This window comes from Tachyglossus aculeatus, chromosome Y4 (assembly GCF_015852505.1).
Source record: "Tachyglossus aculeatus isolate mTacAcu1 chromosome Y4, mTacAcu1.pri, whole genome shotgun sequence".
In the NCBI taxonomy this organism is placed as follows: domain Eukaryota; kingdom Metazoa; phylum Chordata; class Mammalia; order Monotremata; family Tachyglossidae; genus Tachyglossus; species Tachyglossus aculeatus.
The window spans coordinates 11,305,503-11,330,664 of NC_052096.1; the positions used below are offsets into that span (position 1 = coordinate 11,305,503).

At 52.7% G+C, this 25,162-nt stretch overlaps 1 protein-coding gene across 1 annotated transcript in view; it reads right to left on the reverse strand.

Moving 5' to 3' along the window:
- Window positions 1-25,162, reverse strand: part of DENND4B (DENN domain containing 4B) — a 46,337-nt gene that overhangs the window by 16,502 nt on the left and 4,673 nt on the right. Inside the window, exons 2-17 of the mRNA XM_038769007.1 lie at window positions 24,631-24,950; window positions 23,547-23,799; window positions 21,537-21,606; window positions 21,264-21,433; window positions 17,269-17,513; window positions 11,139-11,205; window positions 10,922-10,980; window positions 10,681-10,825; window positions 7,672-7,847; window positions 7,325-7,425; window positions 6,804-7,019; window positions 4,630-4,799; window positions 4,257-4,396; window positions 3,049-3,172; window positions 2,745-2,951; window positions 2,518-2,646 (exon numbers count right to left, since the gene is read on the reverse strand). Coding sequence (XP_038624935.1) covers window positions 2,518-2,646; window positions 2,745-2,951; window positions 3,049-3,172; window positions 4,257-4,396; window positions 4,630-4,799; window positions 6,804-7,019; window positions 7,325-7,425; window positions 7,672-7,847; window positions 10,681-10,825; window positions 10,922-10,980; window positions 11,139-11,205; window positions 17,269-17,513; window positions 21,264-21,433; window positions 21,537-21,606; window positions 23,547-23,799; window positions 24,631-24,950 — 2,592 coding nt within the window. The remainder of the gene's footprint in view (window positions 1-2,517; window positions 2,647-2,744; window positions 2,952-3,048; window positions 3,173-4,256; window positions 4,397-4,629; window positions 4,800-6,803; window positions 7,020-7,324; window positions 7,426-7,671; window positions 7,848-10,680; window positions 10,826-10,921; window positions 10,981-11,138; window positions 11,206-17,268; window positions 17,514-21,263; window positions 21,434-21,536; window positions 21,607-23,546; window positions 23,800-24,630; window positions 24,951-25,162) is intronic.

Sequence of the window (25,162 nt, forward strand, 5' to 3'; positions counted from 1 at the left end):
TTAACAAATGCCAATTATTATTATTATTATTATTATTATTATTATTATTATTATTATTATTATGAAGGGACTTGCCCAAGGCAAGTGGCAGAGCCGGAATTAGAACTCATGACCTTCTGACGCCCAGGCCCGGGCTCTACCCACTAGGCCGTGCCGCTCCTCGCTACGCCGCGCTCGCTCAACAAGTAGGATTTGCCGCTTCTCCACAAATAGAGAAGCAGCGTGGCACAGTGGAAAGAGCCCAGGCTTGGGAGTCAGAGGTCATGGGTTCAAATCCCGGCTCCGCTGCTTGTCAGCTGGGTGACTTTGGGCAAGTCACTTCACTTCTCTGGGCCTCAGTTACCTCATCTGTAAAACGGGGATTATGATTGTGAGCCCCACATGGGACAACCCGATCACCTTGTATCCACCCCGGCGCTTAAAACGGTGCTTTGCACATAGTAAGTGCTTAAACACCAAAATTACTGCGAAGCAGCGTGGCTCAGTGGCTTTGGAGTCAGAGGTCATGGGTTCAAATCCCGGCTCCGCCACTTGTCAGCTGGGTGACTTTGGGCGAGTCCCTTCACTTCTCTGGGCCTCAGTTCCCTCATCTGGAAAATGGGGATTAAAACTGTGAGCCCCCCCCCGAGGGACAACCCGATCACCTTGCAACCTCCCCGGCGCTTAGAACAGTGCTTTGCACATAGTAAGCGCTTAACAAATACCATCATTATTACTGTGAGCCCGCTGTTGGGGAGGGCCCGTCTCTATACGTTGCCAACTTGGACTTCCCAAGCGCTTAGTACAGTGCTCTGCACACAGTAAGCGCTCTATAGCTTAGCTTGAGAAGCAGCGTGGCTCAGTGGAAAGAGCCCAGGCTTTGGAGTCAGAGGTCATGGGTTCAAATCCCGGCTCCGCCACTTGTCAGCTGTGTGACTTTGGGCAAGTCACTTCACTTCTCTGAGCCTCAGTTACCTCATCTGTAAAATGGGGATGAAGACTGTGAGCCCCCAGTGGGACAACCTGATTACCTTGTAACCTTCCCAGCGCTTAGAACAGTGCTTTGCAAACAGCAAGCGCTTAATAAATGCCATTATTATTATTATTATTATAGACTGAGCCCCTTCCTTCCTCTCCCCCCTCGTCCCCCTCTCCATTCCCCCCATCTTACCTCCTTCCCTTCCCCACAGCACCTGGATAGACGTCTATATGTTTGTACAGATTTATTACTCTATTTATTTATTTATTTTACTGGTACCTATCTATTCTATTTATTTTATTTTGTTAGTATGTTTGGTTTTGTTCTCTGTCTCCCCCTTTTAGACTGTGAGCCCACTGTTGGGTAATAATAATAATAATAATGGCATTATTAAGCGTTTACTATGCGCAAAGCACCGTTCTAAGCGCTGGGGAGGTTACAAGTTGATCAGGTTGTCCCTCGGGGAGGGCTCACAGTCTTAATCCCCATTTTACAGATGAGGTAACTGAGGCCCAGAGAAGTGAAGTGACTTGCCCAAGGTCACACAGCTGACAATTAGCGGAGCAGGGATTTGAACCCATGACCTCTGATTCCAAAGCCCGGGCTCTTTCCACTGAGCCACGCTGCTTCTGAGACAGTTGGGTAGGGACCGTCTCTATATGTTGCCAACTTGGACTTCCCGAGCGCTTAGTCCAGTGCTCTGCACCCAGCAAGCGCTCAACGTGGCTCAGTGGAGAAGAGCCCGGGCTTTGGAGTCAGAGGTCATGGGTTCGAATCCCGGCTCCGCCACACGTCTGCTGTGTGACCTCGGGCAAGTCACTTAACTTCTCCGAGCCTCAGTTCCCTCATCTGTAAAATGGGGATCACGACTGTGAGCCCCATGTGGGACAACTTGATCGCCTTGTATCCACCCCCAGCGCTTAGAACAGTGCTCTGCACAGAGTAAGCGCTTAACAAATGCCATTATTATTAATAAATCAATCAATCAATCAATCAATCAATCGTATTTACTGAGCGCTTACTATGTGCAGAGCACTGTACTAAGCGCTTGGGAAGTACAAATTGGCATCACATAGAGACAGTCCCTACCCAACAGTGGGCTCACAGTCTAAAAGGGGGAGACAGAGAACAGAACCAAACATACCAACAAAATAAAATAAGTAGGATAGAAATGTACAAGTAAAATAAATAAATAAATAAATAAATAGAGTAATAAGTATGTACAACCATATATACATATATACATATATATATATATATATATATACATATATATAAATCAATCATATTTATTGAGCACTATGTGCAGAGCACTGTACTAAGCGCTTGGGAAGTACAAATTGGCAACATATAGAGACAGTCCCTACCCAACAGTGGGCTCACAGTCTAAATACGATTGATTGATTGACTGATTGATTGATGTCAATACGATCGAACGAACGAACGAATGCTATTATCGGCCGACGGGTTCTCACCTCTACTGTCCTCTCCCCAACCCCCAGTGCCAAGCTCTGCGCCCGGGGCGGGGGGCACCGGGCAGTCCCTCCCCACGGACGCACCTTGTTGTAGTAGCCGTAAGTGACGGTGTTGGGCACGATGCCCGCTCGCCTCATGTCCAGCAGCACGCGGACGGAGAGCACCGGTTGTCCGTAGTGGGAGCAGAGCTGCATCAGCACGCGGTAGCACACCTGGGCCGAGGCGGGAAGGGGCACGGTGAGGGACATACATCCCCGCCGCCATTTCTTCCCCCGGCTGTGCCCACCCCGTGCCCCCCGCCGCCCCGCACCTCGTCGGGCAGGACGACCTTGCGCCGCTCCATGTGGCGCAGCACTTGGTAGGCGGCGTGGAGGGCCTGGACCTTGGAGGGGGCGGCCCGCACGTAGGCCGGCAGGCACAGGAACCAGAGCCCGTAGCAGTGGCCCAGCAGGCAGCGCGCCCACAGCTCGGGCACCGCCGCCGCCCGCTGGGCCGCCCGCTGGGCCACCTTCGTCTCCTGCCGGGCGGGACGGGCGCCGTCAGCGGGCCCCGGGGCCGGGCGACCCGGGGGGCCGGGAGAGGCGGAGGGGGTCCCCCCGTCCCCGCCCGCTCACCTGCTTGGACCTCCGGGGAGCGGGGCTGCTGGGGGTGCTCCTCGGGGGGCCCGCGGCCGAGGGGGCGGGCGCCTCCTCGGGGGGCTCGAACAGCTCGGCCCGAAGCTCGGGGAACCCGTCGTAACTGGCGGGGGACGTTTGGAGCGGGCTGACATCCATCCAGATGGCACCGTCCAGCCCCGCCCCACCATCACCTTTCCCACCAGGAGACGGTGTCCAGGCTCCCCCATCCCATCCGATGGCGGAGTCCGGGCTCCCCCTTCCTCCCAGGGATGGGGTCCATTTCCCCCCGTTCCCATCCAATGGCGGTGTCCAGTCCCCCCTCCATCCTCCCACCCAGGACTGTTGTTCGGTCCACCCCCATCCCGCCCGGGAACTGTGTCCAGGCTCCCCCATCCCCGCCCACCCAAAAGTGGTGTCCAGGCCTCCCCCGGCCCTGGCTTCGGGAAGAGACGAAGGAGAAAGGAAGAAGGGATGGGTGGATGGGGAACGGGGGGCTGGGTGAGGGAGAGCCCTGGGGTGTCTCACCAGTACATGGGGGGTGGCTCGGCGCCCTCAGGGAAGGCGGGGGGGGGGGGTTTCCACCCCCATCCTACCCAGGAACTGTGTCCAGGCTCCCCCATCCCCGTCCCCACCCACCCAAAAGTGGTGTCCAGGCCTCCCCCGGCCCTGGCTTCGGGAAGAGACGAAGGAGAAAGGAAGAAGGGGTGGGTGGATGGGGAACAGGGGGCCGGGTGAGGGAGGGCCCTGGCGGGGAAGGGGGTCTCACCAGCACATGGCGGGTGGCTCGGCACCCTCAGGGATGGGGGTGGATACCCCCATCCCACCCAGGAACTGTGTCCAGGCTCCCCCATCCCCACCCCCGCCCACCCAAAAGTGGTGTCCAGGCCTCCCCCAGCCCTGGCTTCGGGAAGAGATGAAGGAGAAAGGAAGAAGGGATAGGTGGGGGAGAGCCCTGGGGTGTCTCACCAGTACATAGGGGGTGGCTCGGCGCCCTCAGGGACGGGGGCGGGGGGGTTTCCACCCCCATCCTACCCAGGAACCATGTCCAGGCTCCCCCACCCCCATCCCCACCCACCCAAAAGTGGTGTCCAGGCCTCCCCCGGCCCTGGCTTCGGGAAGAGACGAAGGAGAAAGGAAGAAGGGGTGGGTGGATGGGAAACGGGGGGCCGGGTGAGGGAGGGCCCTGGCGGGGAAGGGGGTCTCACCAGTACATGGGGGGTGGCTCGGCACCCTCAGGGGCGGGGGGCTCCTCGGGGGGGGTGATGAAGACGGTGAGTTCGCTGCCGGTTGGTTCCTCCAGCTCCAGGAGGGGCACCGGCTCGGGCCTCTCCTGCTCTGGGTGCACCTGAGAGGACGGGGTGTCGGCCTGGCGACTCGGGATTCTGGGGGGGCAGGGGAGGGCTGGGCCCTACAGCGTGGCAGGGGCGAGGGTGGCACTGGGCGGGGGTGAGGGTGGCACTGGGCGGGGGCGAGGAGGGCCAAGGTGGCGGCGCGCGGGGCGGAGGGCATCGGTGGACGGGCCCCCGAGTGGGAGTGGGTGAGGCGGTGGGTGGCGGGTGGGCCGGGCAGGGGGCTCACCTTGTCCACGCAGGAGTCGAAGAACTCGAGGGCGGCGGCGGCGGTGGCGTGTGCGGGCCCGGGGCGGGCGGCGCCGAAGGAGCACTCCTCGATGAACTGCGAGAACATCTGCGTGCGCAGAAGCTGCCCGTACAGCTTGTGGCTCGAACGCTCCCGCGACTTCAGGAATTCTGGGGGACCAAAGGGCCGGTCAGACCGGCCGCTCGGGGGGCAGGGGAGGTCAGCCCGCTGGGGGAAGGGTCAGCCACGGGGGAAGGTGGTCGGCCCGTGGGGAGAAGGTCAGTCGTGCTGAGAGGGTCAGTCGTGGGAAGGAGGTCGGCCGTGAGGAGAGGGTCAGCCATGGGGAGATGGACAGCCATGGGAAGGTCAGTCATGGAGAGCGGGAGAGGGTCAGTTGTGGGAAGAAGGTGAGCCATGGGGAGAAGGGTCAGCCAGGGAGAGAAGGTCAATCACAGAGAGAGGGTGAGTCATGGGGAGAAGGTCGGCCAAAGACAGGTCAGCCATGGGGAGTGGGTGAGTCACGGGGAGAGGGTCAGTCATGGGAAGAAGGTGAGCCATGGGGCGAAGGGTCAGCCATGGGGAGCTGGTCAGCCACGGAGAGAAGGTCAGTCACAGAGAGAGGGGGAGTCGTGGGGAGAAGGTCAGCCAAAGACAGGTCAGCCATGGGAAGGTCAGCCACAGAGAGTGGGTGAGTCACGGGGAGAGGGTCAGTCGTGGGAAGATGGTGAGCCATGGGGAGAAGGGTCAGCCATGGGGAGCTGGTCAGCTATGGAGAGAAGGTCAGTCACGGAGAGAGGGGGAGTCATGGGGAAAAGGTCAGCCAAAGACAGGTCAGCCATGGGAAGGTCAGCCATGGAAAGCGGGTGAGTCACGGGGAGAGGGTCAGTCGTGGGAAGACAGTGAGCCATGGGGAGAAGGGTCAGCCACGGAGAGGTCAGTCACAGAGAGGTGGAGAGTCATGGGGAGAAGGTCAGCCAAAGACAGGTCAGCCATGGGAAGGTCAGCCACGGAGAGCGGGAGAGTCATGGGGAGAGGGTCAGTCATGGGAAGAAGGTGAGCCATGGGGCGAAGGGTCAGCCATGGGGAGCTGGTCAGCCACGGAGAGAAGGTCAGTCACAGAGAGAGGGGGAGTCGTGGGGAGAAGGTCAGCCAAAGACAGGTCAGCCATGGGAAGGTCTGCCATGGAGAGCGGGTGAGTTACGGGGAGAGGGTCAGTCGTGGGAAGAAGGTGAGCCACGGGGCGAAGGGTCAGCCATGGGGAGCTGGTCAGCCACGGAGGGAAGGTCAGTCACAGAGGGAGGGGGAGTCATGTGGAGAAGGTCAGCCATGGGGAGGTCAGCCATGGGAAGGTCTGCCATGGAGAGCGGGTGAGTTACGGGGAGAGGGTCAGTCGTGGGAAGAAGGTGAGCCACGGGGAGAAGGGTCAGCCATGGGGAGCTGGTCAGCCACGGAGGGAAGGTCAGTCACAGAGGGAGGGGGAGTCATGCGGAGAAGGTCAGCCATGGGGAGGTCAGCCATGGGAAGGTCTGCCATGGAGAGCGGGTGAGTTACGGGGAGAGGGTCAGTCGTGGGAAGAAGGTGAGCCACGGGGCGAAGGGTCAGCCATGGGGAGCTGTTCAGCCACGGAGAGAAGGTCAGTCACAGAGAGAGGGGGAGTCGTGGGGAGAAGGTCAGCCATTGAAGAGGGTCAACCACGGGCAGGGCAGCCCATGGGCAGGTCAGCCACTGAAGAGGGTCAGCCACGGGGAAAAGGTCAGCCACAAGGAAAGGGTGAGCCACGGGGAAAAGGCCAGCTACAGGGAGGGTGTCCGTCATAGAGAAGCAGCATGGCTCAGTGGAAAGAGCCCGGGCTTTGGAGTCAGGGGTCAGGGGTTCAAATCCCAGCTCCGCCAATTGCCAGCTGGGTGACTTTGGGCCAGTCACTTCACTTCTCTGGGCCTCAGTTACCTCGCCTGCAAAACGGGGATTGACTGTGAGCCCCCCGTGGGACAACCTGATCGCCTTGTAACCTCCCCAGCGCCAAGAACAGTGCTTGGCACATAGTAAGCGCTTAATAAATGCCATCGCTATTATTATTATGGGAAGAAGGTCAGGCTGGGCAGGAGGGCCACCCAAGCTCCGGGCCTGGAGGGGATCGTCGGGATGGGGGTCACCGGCCCCGGGGCCCCCCGCACCCTGCAGGGAGAAGAGGTTGGCGACGTCGCGGGCGCGCTCGGAGGGGGCCTGGGTGAGGGGCCGCAGGTAGGCGCGGTAGCCCTTGAGCAGGCAGGCCATGAAGCGCAGGAAGGCGGACTGGACCTCCCGCTCCAGCCGTGCCCGGTGGCCGCACACGGCCTCGTAGTCGGTCAGCACGAACTCCAGCGTCGCCTCCTCCTCCGGACCCGTGTACGCTGCCCAGGGAGGTGGGGGACCCGTCACCGGCACCGTCTCCCTCTCCCCGACCCCAGCCCTCCCGTGGAGCTCCCGACTTGATGGTTTCAAAGACCCCCATCCTCCATGAGGGCGGTTTCAGAACCCTCCCAGTGCGACGTCAAGCCCCTCGGGTAGTAGTTTCAAGCCTCCTCCATGTAGCGGGTTTTTCTTTTTTCCGACACCCCGCTTTCCCCGTCCACTACAGTTCCAAGACCCCGGCTATTTCTACTACCCCCTCCCACCCACCACCACCACCGCCACCACTGAGGACACCTCCCCTCACTCTGGTCCAGCTGCTGATGGAGGGCGGTCAGCGTGGCCAGGAGCACTCTGTAAGGCCGGCGGGGCAGAGAGCGGGGAGACGGGAGTTTCTTCTCCTCCGTCCTGCGGGGTCATCATCATCATCATCATCAATCGTATTTATTGAGCGCTTACTGTGTGCAGAGCACTGTACTAGGCACTTGGGAAGTACAAATTGGCAACGTATAGAGACAGTCCCTACCCAACAGTGGGCTCACAGTCTACTGTGAGGGGTGGCCGGGTGGAGGGGGCCTCTGTAGGGAGCGTCTCCCCCAGCCACACCCCGGGCCCCGGTGCCCCCTCCCCGGGCATCCGCGCGCCCCCGCTTACTGGAAGAGCGTGTTGGTGTCCAGGTCGACGCAGATGACGTCGGCGGGTGGGTCGTGCTGGTCGAAGTAGCTGGAGTGGACGCCCACGATGAAGGGGACGGGGGCGTTCAGCACGTCCGCGAGCACCAGCGGGCACAGTGGGATGTACGGGCACTGCCAGTTCAGCGGGAAGATCATCTGGCGGGAGGGGGTCGGATGGGGGTGGGAAAGGAGGGGGTCCCGAGGGGTAGGGACCGTCTCTATATGTTGCCGACTTGTACTTCCCAAGCGCTCAGTACAGTGCTCTGCACACAGTAAGCGCTCAATCAATCAATCAATCAATGTCGTATTTATTGAGCGCTTCCTGTGTGCAGAGCACTGGACTAAGCGCTTGGGAAGTCCAAGTTGGCAACACATAGAGACAGTCCCTACCCAACAGCGGGCTCACGGTCTAGAAGGGGGAGACGGAGAACAAACCCAAACATACTAACAAAATAAAATAACTAGAATAGATATGTACAAGTAAGACCAATCAATCGTATTTATTGAGCGCTTACTGTGTGCAGAGCACTGGACTAAGCGCTTGGGAAGTCCAAGTCGGCAACACATAGAGGCGGTCCCTACCCAACAGCGGGCTCACAGTCTAGAAGGGGGAGACAGAGAACAAAACCCAACATACTAACAAAATAAAATAACTAGAATAGATATGTACAAGATCAATCAATCAATCAATCGTATTTATTGAGCGCTTACTGTGTGCAGAGCACTGTGCTAAGCGCTTAGTACTTAGTACTGTACTAAGATAAATAAATAGAGTAATAAATATGTACAAACGATTGATTGATTGATTGAGGGGACCAAGGGTCAGGGGCTCGACCGCCCGAACGAGGGGGTGGACGATACTAACGACCACCGTGGCATCCGTTAAGCGCTTACTACGCGCCGGGGTGGATTCGGGCCACGGTCCCCGTCCCGAGTGGGCCTTCCGCTCTCGATCCCCATCTTACCTCCTTCCCTTCCCCACAGCACCTGTATATATGTATATATGTTTGTACAGATTTATTACTCTATTTATTTATTTATTTATTTTACTTGTACATATCTATTCTATTTATTTTATTTTGTTAGTATGTTTGGTTTTGTTCTCTGTCTCCCCCTTTTAGACTGCGAGCTCACTGTTGGGTAGGGACTGTCTCTAGTATTCTATTTATTTTATTTTGTTAGTATGTTTGGTTTTGTTCTCTGTCTCCCCCTTTTAGATTGTGAGCCCACTGTCGGGTAGGGACTGTCTCTAGATGTTGCCAAATTGTACTTCCCAAGCACTTAGTACAGTGCTCTGCACACAGTAAGCGCTCGATAAATACGATTGGTGATGATGATGATGCCACCTTGGACTTCCCAGGCGCTTAGTCCAGCGCTCTGCACGCAGTCAGCGCTCAATAAATACGATTGATGATGCTGATGATGACTGTCTCTAGATGTTGCCACCCTGGACTTCCCAAGCGCTTAGCCCAGCGCTCTGCACGCAGTCAGCGCTCAATAAATACGATTGATGATGCTGATGATGATGCCACCTTGGACTTCCCCAGTGCTTAGTCCAGTGCTCTGCACACAGATTGATTGATTGATTGATGACTGTCTCTAGATGTTGCCACCTTGGACTTCCCAAGCGCTTAGTCCAGTGCTCTGCACACAGATTGATTGATTGATGATGACTGTCTCTAGATGTTGCCACCCTGGACTTCCCAAGCGCTTAGTCCAGCGCTATGCACACAGTCAACACTCAATAAATACGATTGATGATGCTGCTGCTGATGCCACCTTGGACTTCCCAAGCACTTAGTCCAGTGCTCTGCACACAGACTGATTGATTGATTGATTGATGATGACTGTCTCTAGATGTTACCACCCTGGACTTCCCAAGCGCTTAGTCCAGCGCTCTGCACACAATCAGCGCTCAATAAATATGATTGATGATGCTTATGATGATGCCACCTTGGACTTCCCAAGCGCTTAGTCCAGTGCTCTGCACACAGATTGATTGATTGATTGATGATGACTGTCTATAGATGTTGCCACCCTGGACTTCCCAAGTGCTTAGTCCAGTGCTCTGCACACAGTCAGCGCTCAATAAATACAATTGATGATGCTGATGCTGATGCCACCTTGGACTTCCCAAGGCTTAGTCCAGTGCTCTGCACACAGATTGATTGATTGATTGATTGATGATGACTGTCTCTAGATGTTGCCACCCTGGACTTCCCAAGCGCTTAGTCCAGTGCTCTGCACACAGATTGATTGATTGATTGATGATGACTGTCTCTAGATGTTAACACCCTGGACTTCCCAAGCGCTTAGTCCAGCACTCTGCACGCAGTCAGCGCTCCATAAATACGATTGATGCTGCTGCTGCTGATGCCACCTTGGACTTCCCAAGCGCTTAGTCCAGCGCTCTGCACACAATCAGCGCTCAATAAATACGATTGATGATGCTGATGATGATGCCACCTTGGACTTCCCAAGTGCTTAGTCCAGTGCTCTGCACACAGATTGATTGATTGATTGATGATGACTGTCTCTAGATGTTGCCACCCTGGACTTCCCAAGCGCTTAGTCCAGTGCTCTGCACGCAGATTGACTGATGATGACTGTCTCTAGATGTTGCCACCCTGGACTTCCCAAGTGCTTAGTCCAGTGCTCTGCACACAGTCAGCGCTCAATACGATTGACGATGTTGATGATGCCACCTTGGACTTCCCAAGCGCTTAGTCCAGTGCTCTGCACACAGATTGATTGATTGATTGAGTGATTGATGATGACTGTCTCTAGATGTTGCCACCCTGGACTTCCCAGGCACTTAGTCCAGCGCTCTGCACGCTGTCAGCGCTCCATAAATGCGATTGATGATGCTGCTGCTGATGCCACCTTGGACTTCCCAAGCTCTTAGTCCAGTGCTCTGCGCACAGATTGATCGATTGATTGATTGATTGATCGATTGATCGACCTCCCGGCTGAGGTCACCGAGGCTCACCGAGACCAGGGCCTCGCAGACGCCGGTCAGCAGGTCCGGCCGCAGGGAGTGGACGAGGAGCTTGTGCTCGGTCAGCACGGCCAGCAGCAGGGTGACCGCCAGGTCCGGCCCCAGGCTCTGCAGCAGCCGCAGGAAGCTGGCGCCGCTGCGGGGGAGAGGGGCGCAGGGCCAGGGGAGACCCCCCGCGCCGCCCCCCGCGCCCCCCGGCCCGCCCCCCCAACTCGGGAAGGGCCCTCCTTACCTCAGGGGCAGCGGGGAGGAGACGGGCTGGCAGAGGAGGAGGCTGTCATAGGGGGACATCTGCGGGGGGACGGGGGGACGCGGCCGCGGAGCGGGTGGGGGGTCACATCCGTATCGATAAATACGACTGATGACGATGATGAGGATGACGATCCGGTGTCCCCCTCCCTCTTGGGGGGTCCCCTCCCTCACCCCCCGGCCCCCCCCCAGCCCCTCACCTGTACAAGGATGCGGGGTCTCTGGGGAGAGGGAAAGGGGACGTTGTGAATGAAGTGCGATATGTGCCTGGGGACAAGGGGGGCGGGGGTCAGAGGTCAAACCTGCCCCCCAACCCCTCTCACCCCGCCCCCCCCACTAGGAACGGTGCTCTCCCGAGCCCTCAGCACAGCGCTTGGCACACGGCCAGCGCTCAATACGATCAATGATAAGGATGGAATAATGATAACAATAATCATTATAATCATGGTTATGATTATAACGATAATAATTATGTGGCCAGCTTGTACTTCCCAAGCGCGCAGTACGGTGCTCTGCACACAGTAAGCGCTCAATAAATATGATTGATGATGATGGTGGTGGTACGTCATCATCATCATCCTCATCAATCGTATTTATTGAGCGCTTACTGTGTGCAGAGCACTGGACTAAGCGCTTGGGAAGTACAAGTTGGCAACATAGAGAGACAGTGCCTACCCAACAGTGGCTCACGTGCTTCAATACGATCAATAATAATAACCATGATACGCACTAAGCGCCTGCTACGGGCCAGGCACTGTGCTAAGCGCTGAGGGGGACACGCGGTAATTGAGTTGGGGCCCAGTCCCCGTCCCCCCGCCGCGCGCACGGGGTCTCAATCCCCGTTTTACAGGTGAGGGGAGGCGCAGAGAAGTGAAATGACCGGCCCAAGGTCACACACCAAGCAGCGTGGCTCGGTGGAAAAGAGCCCGGGCTTTGGAGTCAGAGGTCATGGGTTCAAATCCCAGCCCCGCCACTTGTCAGCTGTGCGACTCTGGGCAAGTCACTTCACTTCTCTGGGCCTCAGTTCCCTCATCTGGAAAATGGGGATTAGAACTGGGAGCCCCCCGTGGGCCAACCTGATCACCTTGTAACCTCCCCAGCGCTTAGAACAGTGCTTGGCACATAGTAAGCGCTTAATAAATGCCATTAAAAAAAAACAAACAAAAACACCAGACATGTGGCAGAGCCGGGATTAGAACCCGTATCCCCTCACCCCCCCACCTCCCCCAGGCCGGGGCTCTTTTCGTCAATAATGACGGAGATGATATTAATTGGAGTCAGAGGTCATGGGTTCGAATCCCAGCCCCGCCACTTGTCAGCTGTGCGACTCTGGGCAAGTCACTTCACTTCTCTGGGCCTCAGTTCCCTCATCTGTAAAATGGGGATGAAGACCGTGAGCCCCCCTTGGGACAACCTGATCACCTTGCAACCTCCCCAGCGCTTAGAACAGTGCTTTGCACATAGTAGGCGCTTAATAAATGCCATTTAAAAAAAAAAACAAGCACCAGACGAGTGGCAGAGCCGGGATTAGAACCCACGTCCCCTCACCCCCCCCCACCCCAAGCCGGGGCTCTTCTCGTCAATAATGACGGAGATGATATTAACTGGAGTCAGAGGTCATGGGTTCGAATCCCAGCCCCGCCACTTGTCAGCTGTGCGACTCTGGGCAAGTCACTTCACTTCTCTGGGCCTCAGTTACCTCATCTGGAAAATGGGGACTGTGAGCCCCCCGTGGGACAACCTGATCACCTTGTAACCTCCCCAGCGCTTAGAACGGTGCTCTGCACATAGTAAGCGCTTAATAAATGCCATCATTATTATTATTATTATTATTATTACTGTAACCTCCCCAGCCCTTAGAACGGTGCTCTGCACATAGTAAGCGCTTAATAAATGCCATCATTATTATTATTATTATTATTATTACTGTAACCTCCCCAGCCCTTAGAACGGTGCTCTGCACATAGTAAGTGCTTAATAAATGCCATCATTATTATTATTATTATTACTGTAACCTCCCCAGCGCTTAGAACAGTGCTCTGCACATAGTAAGTGCTTAATAAATGCCATTATTATTATTATTATTATTATTATTATTATTATTATTACTGTAACCTCCCCATCCCTTAGAACGGTGCTCTGCACATAGTAAGCGCTTAATAAATGCCATCATTATTATTATTACTATTACTGTAACCTCCCCAACGCTTAGAACGGTGCTCTGCACATAGTAAGCGCTTAATAAATGCCATCATTATTATTATTATTATTACTGTAACCTCCCCAGCCCTTAGAACGGTGCTCTGCACATAGTAAGCGCTTAATAAGTGCCATCATTATTATTATTACTATTACTGTAACCTCCCCAATGCTTAGAACGGTGCTCTGCACATAGTAAGCGCTTAATAAATGCCATCATTATTATTATTATTATTACTGTAACCTCCCCAGCCCTTAGAACGGTGCTCTGCACATAGTAAGCGCTTAATAAATGCCATCATTATTATTATTATTATTACTGTAACCTCCCCAGCGCTTAGAACGGTGCTCTGCACATAGTAAGCGCTTAATAAATGCCATTATTATTATTATTATTATTATTACTGTAACCTCCCCAGCGCTTAGAACGGTGCTCTGCACATAGTAAGCGCTTAATAAATGCCATCATTATTATTATTATTATTATTATTATTACTGTAACCTCCCCAGCGCTTAGAACGGTGCTCTGCACATAGTAAGCGCTTAATAAATGCCATCGTTATTATTATTGTTATTAATGATGGCATTCGTTAAGCGCTTACTGTGTGCCAGGCACTGTGCTAAGCGCTGGGGTGGATCCAGGCAAATGGGGTCGAACCCAGTCCCTGTCCCCCGTGGGGCTCACAGTCTCCATCCCCATTTTCCAGATGAGGGAACTGAGGCCCGGAAAAGCGAGGTGACTTGCCCGCGGTCACCCAGCAGACAAGAGGCGGAGGCGGGATTAGAACCCATGACCTTCTGACTCCCATTCATTCATTCAATCGTATTTATTGAGCGCTTACTGTGTGCAGAGCACTGTACTAAGCGCTTGGGAAGTCCAAGTTGGCAACATATAGAGACGGCCCCTTATCCAACAGCGGGCTCACAGTCGAGAAGCAGGCCCGGGCTCTAATAATAATAATAATGATAATAATAATAATAATAATAATAATAATAATAATAATAATAATAATAATAATAATGGCACTTGTTGAGCGCTTACTATGCGCAGAGCACTGTTCTAAGCGCTGGGGGGGAATACAAGGTGATCAAGTTGTCCCCCGTGGGGCTCACAGTCTTCATCCCCATTTTCCAGATGTGGTAACTGAGGCTCAGAGAAGCGAAGTGACTTGCCCAAGGTCACACAGCAGACATGTGGCGGGGCTCTAATAATAATAATAATGATAATTTTGGTATCTGTTAAGCGCTTACTATGTGCCAAGCACTGTTCTAAGTGCTTTACCCACTGGGCCACGCTCTTAATAATAATAATGTTGGTATCTGTTAAGCGGTTACTATGTGCCAAGCACTGTTCTAAGCGCTTTACCCACTGGGCCACGCTCTTAATAATGATAATTATTAATGATAATTAATGATGATGATAATGATGATGATGATGATAATAATGATAATGATAACGATAATGATAATAATAATGATAATAATGATAATGATAATTCAAGCGCTTAGTACAGTGCTCTGCACATGGTAAGCGCTCAATAAACACAATTGATGATTGATGAATGATAATGTTGGTATCCGTTAAGCGCTTACTGTGTGCCAAGCACTGTTCTAAGCGCTCTACCCACTGGGCCACGCTCTTAATAATGATAATTATTAATGATAATTAATGATGATGATGATGATGATGATAATGGTAATGATAATAATGATAATGATGATAATGATAATGATAATAATAATGATAATAATGATAATGATGATAATGATAATGATAATAATGATAATTCAAGCGCTTAGTACAGTGCTCTGCACATAGTAAGCGCTCAATAAATACGATTGATGATTGATGAATGATAATGTTGGTATCCGTTAAGCGCTTACTGTGTGCCAAGCACTGTTCTAAGCGCTCTACCCCCTGGGCCACGCTCTTAATAATGATAACGTTGGTATCCGTTAAGCGCTTACTATGTGCCAAGCACTGTTCTAAGCACTCTACCCACTGGGCGACGCTCTTAATAATGATAATTATCAATGATAATTAATGATGATGATAATGATGATGATAATGATAATAACGATAATGATAATAATAATGATAATGATGATAATGATGATAATGATAATGATAATTCAAGCGCTTAGTACAGTGCTCTGCACATAGTAAGCGCTCAATAAATACGATTGATGATTGATGAATGATAATATTGGTATCCGTTAAGTGCTTACTATGTGCCAAGCACTGTTCTAAGCGCTCTACCCACCGGGCCACGCTCTTAATAATGATAATGTTGGTAACCGTTAAGCGCTTACTATGTGCCAAGCACTGTTCTAAGCACTCTACCCACTGGGCCACGCTTTTAATAATGATAATTATTAATGATAATTAATGATGATGATAACGATGATGATAATGATAATAATAATGATAATGATAATGATGATAATGATAATGATAATAATGATAATGATAATTCAAGCGCTTAGTACAGTGCTCTGCACATAGTAAGCGCTCAATAAATATGATTGATGATTGATGAATGATAATGTTGGCATCTGTTAAGCGCTTACTGTGTGCCAAGCACTGTTCTAAGCACTCTACCCACTGGGCCACACTCTTAATAATGATAATTATTAATGATAATTAATGATGATGATAATGATGATGATGATAATGATGATAATGATAATGATGATAATGATAATGATGATAATAATGATAATAATGATAATGATGATAATGATAATGATAATAATGATAATGATAATTCAAGCGCTTAGTACAGTGCTCTGCACATAGTAAGCGCTCAATAAACACGATTGATGATTGATGAATGATAATGTTGGTATCCGTTAAGCGCTTACTGTGTGCCAAGCACCGTTCTAAGCGCTCTACCCCCTGGGCCACGCTCTTAATAATGATAATGTTGGCATCCGTTAAGTGCTTACTATGTGCCAAGCACTGTTCTAAGCGCTCTACCCACTGGGCCACGCTGTTAATAATGATAATTATTAATGATAATTAATGATGATGATAATGATGATGATAATGATAATAATGATAATGATAATGATAATAATGATAATAATGATAATGATGATAATGATAATGATAATAATGATAATTCAAGCGCTTAGTACAGTGCTCTGCACATAGTAAGTGCTCAATAAATACGATTGATGATTGATGAATGATAATGTTGGTATCCGTTAAGCGCTTACTATGTGCCAAGCACTGTTCTAAGCGCTCTACCCACTGGACCACGCTCTTAATAATGATAATTATTAATGATAATTAATGATGATGATAATGATGATAATGATAATAATGATAATGATAATAATGATAATGGTGATAATGATGATAATGATACTGATGATAATGATAATAATGATAATGATGATAATGATAATGATAATGATAATGATGATAATGATAATGATAATAATGATAATGATAATTCAAGCTCTTAGTACAGTGCTCTGCACATAGTAAGCGCTCAATAGATACGATTGATGACTGATGAATGATAATGTTGGTATCCGTTAAGCGCTTACTGTGTGCCAAGCACTGTTCTAAGCGCTCTACCCACCGGGCCACGCTCTTAGTAATGATAATGTTGGTATCCGTTAAGCGCTTACTATGTGCCAAGCACTGTTCTAAGCGCTCTACCCACTGGACCACGCTCTTAATAATGATAATTATTAATGATAATTAATGATGATGATAATGATGATGATGATAATGATAATAATGATAATGATAATAATGATAATGATGATAATGATAATGATGATAATGATAATGATAATAATAATGATGATAATGATAATGATAATGATAATTCAAGCGCTTAGTACAGTGCTCTGCACATAGTAAGCGCTCAATAAACACGATTGATGATTGATGAATGATAATGTTGGTATCCGTTAAGCGCTTACTGTGTGCCAAGCGCCGTTCTAAGCGCTCTACCCACTGGGCCACGCTCTTAATAATGATAACGTTGGCACCCGTTAAGCGCTTACTGTGTGCCAAGCACTGTTCTGAGCGCTCTACCCAGGCTGCTACTTCAGTGGGCCCCCCCCCCCGCCGCCCCCGGCCGTGGGATCCCGCGGGAGGGGGGCACTCACGCCTCCAGGGGCAGGCGGTGGGGGCCGGACACGGAATAGCGGTAGAGGAAGGTGAGGAAGACGCGGAACGCCGGGAAGGCCGGCCAGCGGGACAGGACGGCCACGGCCCGGCGGGCCCGCACGGCCCGGCCCCCCAGCGCCCGGCCCCGCTCCACGGCGCTCAGCAGGCCCAGCGCCCGGCTCTGCCGCTCCGACAGGCGGGCGCGCGGGTACTCCTCGTAGAACTGCAGGGCCGCCCCGTACACCTGCGGGCACAGCGGGGGGCACAGGTCACGGGGTGTGGGTGCGAAAGGAGGGCGCCCGCCGACCGGGCCGGGGACGCCCAGCACGGCCCCAGGGCCGCCCATACACCCGGGCGCGGGAGGCGGCGGCGGCGACGCCTTGCCACCCCGGGGTCAGAGGTCACGGAAGGAGGCCTTCCCACACTGAGCCCCTTCCTTCCTCTCCCCCTCCATCCCCCCATCTTACCTCCTTCCCTTCCCCACAGCACCTGTATAGATGTATATATGCTTGTACGTATTTATTACTCTATCTATTTATTTATTTCACTTGTACATTTCTATCCTATTTATTTTATTCTGTTGGTATGTTTGGTTCTGTTCTCCGTCTCCCCCTTTTAGACCGTGAGCCCACCGTTGGGTAGGGACTGTCTCTATGTGTTGCCAATTTGGACTTCCCAAGCGCTTAGTACAGCGCTCTGCACATAGTAAGCGCTCAATAAATACGATTGATTGATTGATTGAGGCCGGGAAAGCCTCGGGAGGCGGCGGGCGGCGGGTTCAAATCCCAGCTCTGCCAACCGCCAGCTGGGCGACCCTGGGCGAGCCACTTCATCATCAATCGTATTTATTGAGCGCTTACTACGTGCAGAGCACTGTGCTAAGCACTTGGGAAGTACAAATTGGCAACATATAGAGACGGTCCCTACCCAACAGTGGGCTCACAGTCTAAAAGGGGGAGACAGAGAACAAAACCAAACGTACTAACAAAATAAAATAAATAGGATAGATATGTACAAGTAAAATAAATAAATAAATAAATAAATAGAGTAATAAATACGTACAAACATATATACATCATCATCAATCGTATTTATTGAGCGCTTACTACGTGCAGAGCACTGTGCTAAGCGCTTGGGAAGTCCAAATTGGCAACATATAGAGACGGTCCCTACCCAACAGTGGGCTCACAGTCTAAAGCGAAGTGGGCTCACTTCGCTTCTCCGGGCCTCGGTTCCCTCATCTGGAAGATGGGGATTTTAGACGGTGAGCCCGCTGTTGGGTAGGGACCGTCTCTCGATGTTGCCAATTTGGACTTCCCCAGCGCTTAGTCCAGTGCTCTGCGCACGGGAAGCGCTCAATAAATACGACTGAGGATGGGGATGAACTGTGGGGCAGCCTGATCACCTCATCCGTCAATCAGTCGGATTTAAGAGAAGCGGCGTGGCTCGGTGGAAGGAGCCTGGGCTTCAGAGTCGGAGGTCGTGGGTTCGAGTCCCGGCTCCGCCACTTGGCAGCTGGGTGACTTTGGGCAAGTCACTTGACTTCTCTGGGCCTCAGTTACCTCATCTGTCAAATGGGGATTCAGTTTGTGAGCCCCACGTGGGACAACTTGATTACCTTGTATCTACCACAGTGCTTAGAACAGTGCTTTGCATGTAGTAAGCGCTTAATAAATGCCATTATTATTATTATTATTATTATTATTATTATTTATTGCACGCTTACTGTGTGCGGAGTACTGGACCAAGCACTTGGGAAGTATGAGTCAGCAACATCTAGGGATTTATTATATCAATCAATCAATCAATCGATCGTATTTATTGAGCACTTATTGTGTGCAGAGCACTGGACTAAGCGCTTGGGAAGTACGAGTTGGCAACATCTAGGGATTTATTATATCAATCAATCAATCAATCAATCAATCATATTCATTGAGCACTTACTTGGGAAGTACGAGTTGGCAACATCTAGGGATTTATTATATCAATCAATCAATCAATCAATCGTATTTATTGAGCGCTTACTGTGTGCGGAGCACTGGACCAAGCGCTTGGGAAGTACAAGTTGGCAACATCTAGGGATTTATTATATCAATCAATCAATCAATCAATCGTATTTATTGAGCGCTTACTGTGTGCAGAGCACTGGACTAAGCACTTGGGAAGTACAAGTTGGCAACATATAGGGATTTATTATATCAATCAATCAATCGTATTTATTGAGCGCTTACTGTGTGCATAGCACTGGACCAAGCGCTTGGGAAGTACAAGTTGGCAACATCTAGGGATTTATTATATCAATCAATCAATCGATCGCATTTATTGAGCGCTTACTGTGTGCAGAGCACTGGACTAAGTACAAGTTGGCAACATCTAGAGACGGTCCCTACCCAACAGTGGGCTCACAGTCTAGAAGACTGTAATAATAATAATAATAATAATAATAATAATAATAATAATAATGGCATTTATTAAGCGCTTACTATGTGCAAAGCACTGCACAGGGGAGATGACAAGGCGATCAGGTTGTCCCACAGGGGGGCTCACAGTCTTAATCCCCATTTTCCAGATGAGGGAACTGAGGCCCAGAGAAGTGAAGTGACTTTGCCCAAAGTCACACAGCTGACGATTGGCGGAGCCGGGATTTGAACCCATGACCTTGTATCCTCCCCAGCGCTTGGCACATAGTAAGCACTTAAATCCCATCGTTCATTCAATCGTATTTATTGAGTGCTTACTGTGTGCAGAGCACTGTACTAAGCGCTTAACAAATGCCATCATTGTTATTACAACTGCGGGCCGCACACCTGGACCGGGCACGGCGGGGTCAGGGGTCACGGAGGGGTCGTCTACTACACCCGCCACGCCTAACATCTGCGCTGGGGACCCCGGGGGGTTGGGGGTCACGGGGGGTCACGGAAGGGGAGAGGGTGTCAGAAACCTGTGCCAGAGATGCGGGGTCAGAGGTCACGGGGGGTGGGGGGGTCCCAGAGAGGAACAGGGTAAATAAATAAATAATGATGGCATCTATTAAGCGCTTACTATGTGCCAAGCACTGTTCTAAGCGCTGGGGAGGATACAAGGTGATCCGGTTGTCCCCCGGGGGGCTCGCCGTTCATCCCCATTTGACAGACGAGGGAACTGAGGCCCAGAGAAGCGGAGTGACTTGCTCAAGATAATAATAATAATAATAATGGCATTTGTTAAGCGCTTACTACGTGCAGAGCACTGTTCTAAGCGCTGGGGGGGATACAAGGTGATCAAGTTGTCCCACGTGGGGCTCACGGTCTTAATCCCCATTTTCCAGATGAGGGAACTGAGGCTCAGAGAAGTGAAGTGACTTGCCCAAGGTCACACAGCGGACAGGTGGCGGAGTCAGGATTGGAACCCATGACCTCGGACTCCCAAGCCCGGGCTCTTTCCACTGAGTCACGCGGTTTACGCTTACGCCGGAGACGGGGGAGACGGGGGTCACGGGGGGCAGACCCGCGCCAGAGACGTGGGGGGGGGGGGGGAGGTCAGAGGTCAGAGGTCAGAGAAGCAGCATGGCTCAATGGAAAGAGCCCGGGCTTTGGAGTCAGAGGTCATGGGTTCGAATCCGGGCTCCCCCACATGTCCGCTGTGTGACCTTGGGCAAGTCGCTTCACTTCTCTGAGCCTCGGTTCCCTCATCTGTAAAACGGGGATGAAGACCGTGAGCCCCACGTGGGACAAACTGATCATCATCAATCGTATTTATTGAGCGCTTACTGTGTGCAGAGCACTGGACTAAGTGCTTGGGAAGTCCAAGTTGGCAACATATAGAGACAGTCCCTACCCAACAGGGGGATCACCTTGTATCCCCCCCGGCGCTAAGAACAGTGCTTGGCACATAGTAAGCGCTTAACAAATGCCATTATTATTATTATTATTATTGTTATTATTATTATTATTATTATTATAGAGGTCACGGGGGTCAGAGGGGAACACCAACCGCCCGCCCGGCCCCCACAGACCTTGTCGCCCGTGGCGCTGGTGAGGACGAAGGTGGAGAAGACGGGGACGGGGTACTTGGTGCGAGAGGGCCAGCACTCGATGGTGGCACCCGTGGGCAGGCAGAAGGTGGGCACCGACTCGGGCAGCGGGAAAGCCTCGTTGTCCTCCGGCGGGTAGCGGCCCAGCAGCCCTGAGCGGACAGATGCCCGTGGGCCGGGGGGCATCGGGGGGCATCGAGGGGCATCGGGGGGCATCGGGGGGGCGCGGGCGGCGGGACGGTCGGGGGCCCCTACCTGCCTCGTAGACCAGGGTGTGGGCTTTGGCGATGCCAACCTTGTAGCACAGGTAGACGGCCGGGCCCCACTGGCCAGGCGGCGACGGGCACCGGCGGGCAGAGACGCGTGGAAAAGGAGACACACACACACACACAGAGGGACGGGGACACGGTGAGTCCGGGGACGTAATAATAATAATAATAATAATAATAATAATAATAATGACGGTATTTGTTAAGCGCTTACCATGTGCCAAGCAAATGGAGATTCATTCATTCATTCAATCGTATTTACTGAGCGCTTACTGTGCGCGGGGCACTGGACTAAGAGCTTGGGAAGTCCAAGTTGGCAACATTGGGTAGGGACCGTCTCTATATGTTGCCAACTTGGACTTCCCAAGCGCTTAGTACGGTGCCCTGCGCACAGTAAGCGCTCAATAAATACGATTGATGATGATGATGATATAGAGACGGTCATTCATTCATTCAGTCAGTCGTATTTACTGAGCGCTTACTGTGCACAGGGCACTGGACTAAGCGCTTGGGAAGTCCAAGTTGGCAACATTGGGTAGGGACCGTCTCTATATGTTGCCAACTTGGACTTCCCAAGCGCTTAGTCCAGTGCTCTGCGCACAGTAAGCACTCAATACGATTGATGATGATGATGATGATATAGAGACGGTCATTCATTCATTCAGTCGTATTTGCTGAGCGCTTACTGTGCGCAGGGCACTGGACTAAGCGCTTGGGAAGTCCAAGTTGGCAACATTGGGTAGGGACCGTCTCTATATGTTGCCAACTTGGACTTCCCAAGCGCTTAGTCCAGTGCTCTGCACACAGTCAGCGCTCAATAAATAGATTGATGATGATGATGATATAGAGACGGTCATTCATTCATTCATTCAATCGTATTTACTGAGCGCTTACTGTGCTCAGGGCACTGGACTAAGCGCTTGGGAAGTCCAAGTTGGCAACATCTAGAGACGGTCCCTACCCAACAGCGGGCTCACGGTCTGAAGACTGGGAGCCCCGCGGGGGACAGGGAATGGGCCCAACCTGATTCATTTTTTTTTCATATAATGGCACTTATTAAGCGCTTACTAGATGCAAAGCATCATCATCAAAGCATCATCATATATACCTGTATATATGTATATATGTTTGTACATATTTATTACTCTATTTATTTATTTATTTTATTTGTACATATCTACTCTATTTTATTTTGTTAGTACGTTCGGTTTTGTTCTCCGTCTCCCCCTTTTAGACTGTGAGCCCACTGTTGGGTAGGGACTGTCTCTCTATGTTGCCAATTTGTCCTTCCCAAGCGCTTAGTCCGGTGCTCTGCACATAGTAGGCGCTCAATAAATACGATCGATTGATTGATTGATTTTGTTAGTACGTTCGGTTTTGTTCTCCGTCTCCCCCTTTTAGACCGTGAGCCCGCTGTTAGACTGCGAGCCCGATGATGATGATGATGATGATTCATTCATTCAATCGTATTTACTGAACACTGTACTGATAGAATGAATGAATGAATGAATGAAATGTCGGGGGGTTGCGCCCGACCCGATCAGCTTAGGCCCCACCCCGGCGCTCAGTACAGTGCCCGGCCCGTTGCTAGTCTGTCTCCCCTTCTAGACCGTGAGCCCGCTGTCGGGTAGGGACCGTCTCTAGATGTTGCCAACTTGGACTTCCCAAGCGCTCAGTCCAGTGCTCTGCACCCAGTAAGCGCTCAATAAATGCGATTGATGATGATGATGCTCATCGCTGCTCTACCACCCGATTTGCTCGTCTCTACCCCCGCGGCGCTTACGACGACGCCGGGCACAGACGAAGCGCTTACCAAATAGCACTGCTACCCGATTTGCCCGTCGCTGCCCCGGCGCTTGCGACAGTGCCCGGCACAGACTAAGCGCTTCCCACATATCGCTATGATTATTATTATTATTATTAAAGCCACGGTGCCCATGGTCGGGGTTCGGCCCGCACCCCCGCCCCCCGGGCTGGTCCGCCCTCCCCGGCTCACCAGGCTGGGGCGCAGGCCGCGGGGCACGCGGCGGTAGGTGTGCGGGGTGCCCTCGCCCCGGCCGGACAGCACCAGGCACAGGTCGGTGATGCCCAGGGTGTGCAGGCCCGCCCCGCCGGCTGCCCGTCGGTAGGTGAGGTAGGTACGCGGGTGGCCGGGGCCCGGCGGGGCCAGGTTGGCCGAATGGCTGTAGGGCGTCGTGTCCAGCACCTGGAAGCCGGGCTTGGGCCGCTCCTTTCCCTCGTACAGCACCCTGAGGGGCACCAAGGCCGTCAGCGCGTCGCGGGCACGGGGTCGAGGGACTCAGGGAGGCCCAGGGGCTGGAGGGCACGGGGGGGCCGGAGCGCGGAGGGGCCTGGGGTCAAGGGTTGGGGAGCGGTGCCCAGGGGTTTTTAGACTGTGAGCCCACTCTTGGGTAGGGACTGTCACGCTATGTTGCCAACTTGTAGTTCCCAAGCGCTTAGTCCAGTGCTCTGCACACAGTAAGCGCTCAATAAACACAATTGATTGATTTTGGGAGTGGTGCCCAGGGGTCTTTAGACTGTGAGCCCGCTGTTGGGTAGGGACCGTCTCTAGATGTTGCCAGCTTGGACTTCCCAAGCGCTCAGTCCAGTGCTCTGCACACAGTAAGCGCTCAATAAATACGATTGACTGATGATTGATGATGATTAGTCCAGTGCTCTGCACACAGTAAGCGCTCAATAAATACGATTGACTGATAGATTTGGGGGGGCCAGACCGGGGGTCAAGGGTTGGGGAGCGGTGCCCAGGGGTTTTTAGACCGTGAGCCCGCTGTTGGGTAGGGACTGTCTCTAGATGTTGCCAGCTTGGACTTCCCAAGCGCTCAGTCCAGTGCTCTGCACACAGTAAGCGCTCAATAAATACAATTGATTGATTTTGGGAGCGGTGCCCAGGGGATTTTAGACTGTGAGCTCACTGTTGGGTAGGGCCTGTCTCTATATGTTGCCAACTTGGCCTTCCCAAGCGCTCAGTCCAGTGCTCCGCACCCAGGAAGCGCTCAATAAATACAATTGATTTTGGGGGGCACAGGGCGGAGGAGCGGGGGCCGCCGGCAGGGACCCACCCCAGCTCCACCAGGGGAGCTTTGTCACGGCCGCGGCGGTAGCAGATGGCGGGGGGCGGCCCGGCCAGGAGGCCCGGGCCCTGCTCCAGGGGGTGGCCGCCGGCCGAGGCCTGGACCCAGGTGAAGCCTTGGGGCACCTCCTCCCCCAGGGCCCGGGCCACCACCGCCACGTCCGTGATGGGGTCCGCCGGGCGCGGGGCCGGGCCCCCGGGGGCCTCGCGGTCCTCGCCGGCCCCCGCGGCCAGGCCGGCCACCACGAAGTAGTCCACCAGCCGGGGGGGGGCGTTCTTCGGCCATGGCCCCCCCGGCGCTCGCCGCATCTGGGGAGAGAGGAGGACCATCCATCAATCGATCGATCAATCGTATTTGCGTGGGTTCGAATCCCGACTCCGCCGCACGTCCGCCGTGGGACCTGGGGCGAGTCGCTTCACTTCTCTGAGCCTCGGTGACCCCATCTGTAAAATGGGGATTAAGACTGTGAACCCCACATGGGACAACCTGATCACTTTGTAGCCCGCCCCCCCCGCGCTTA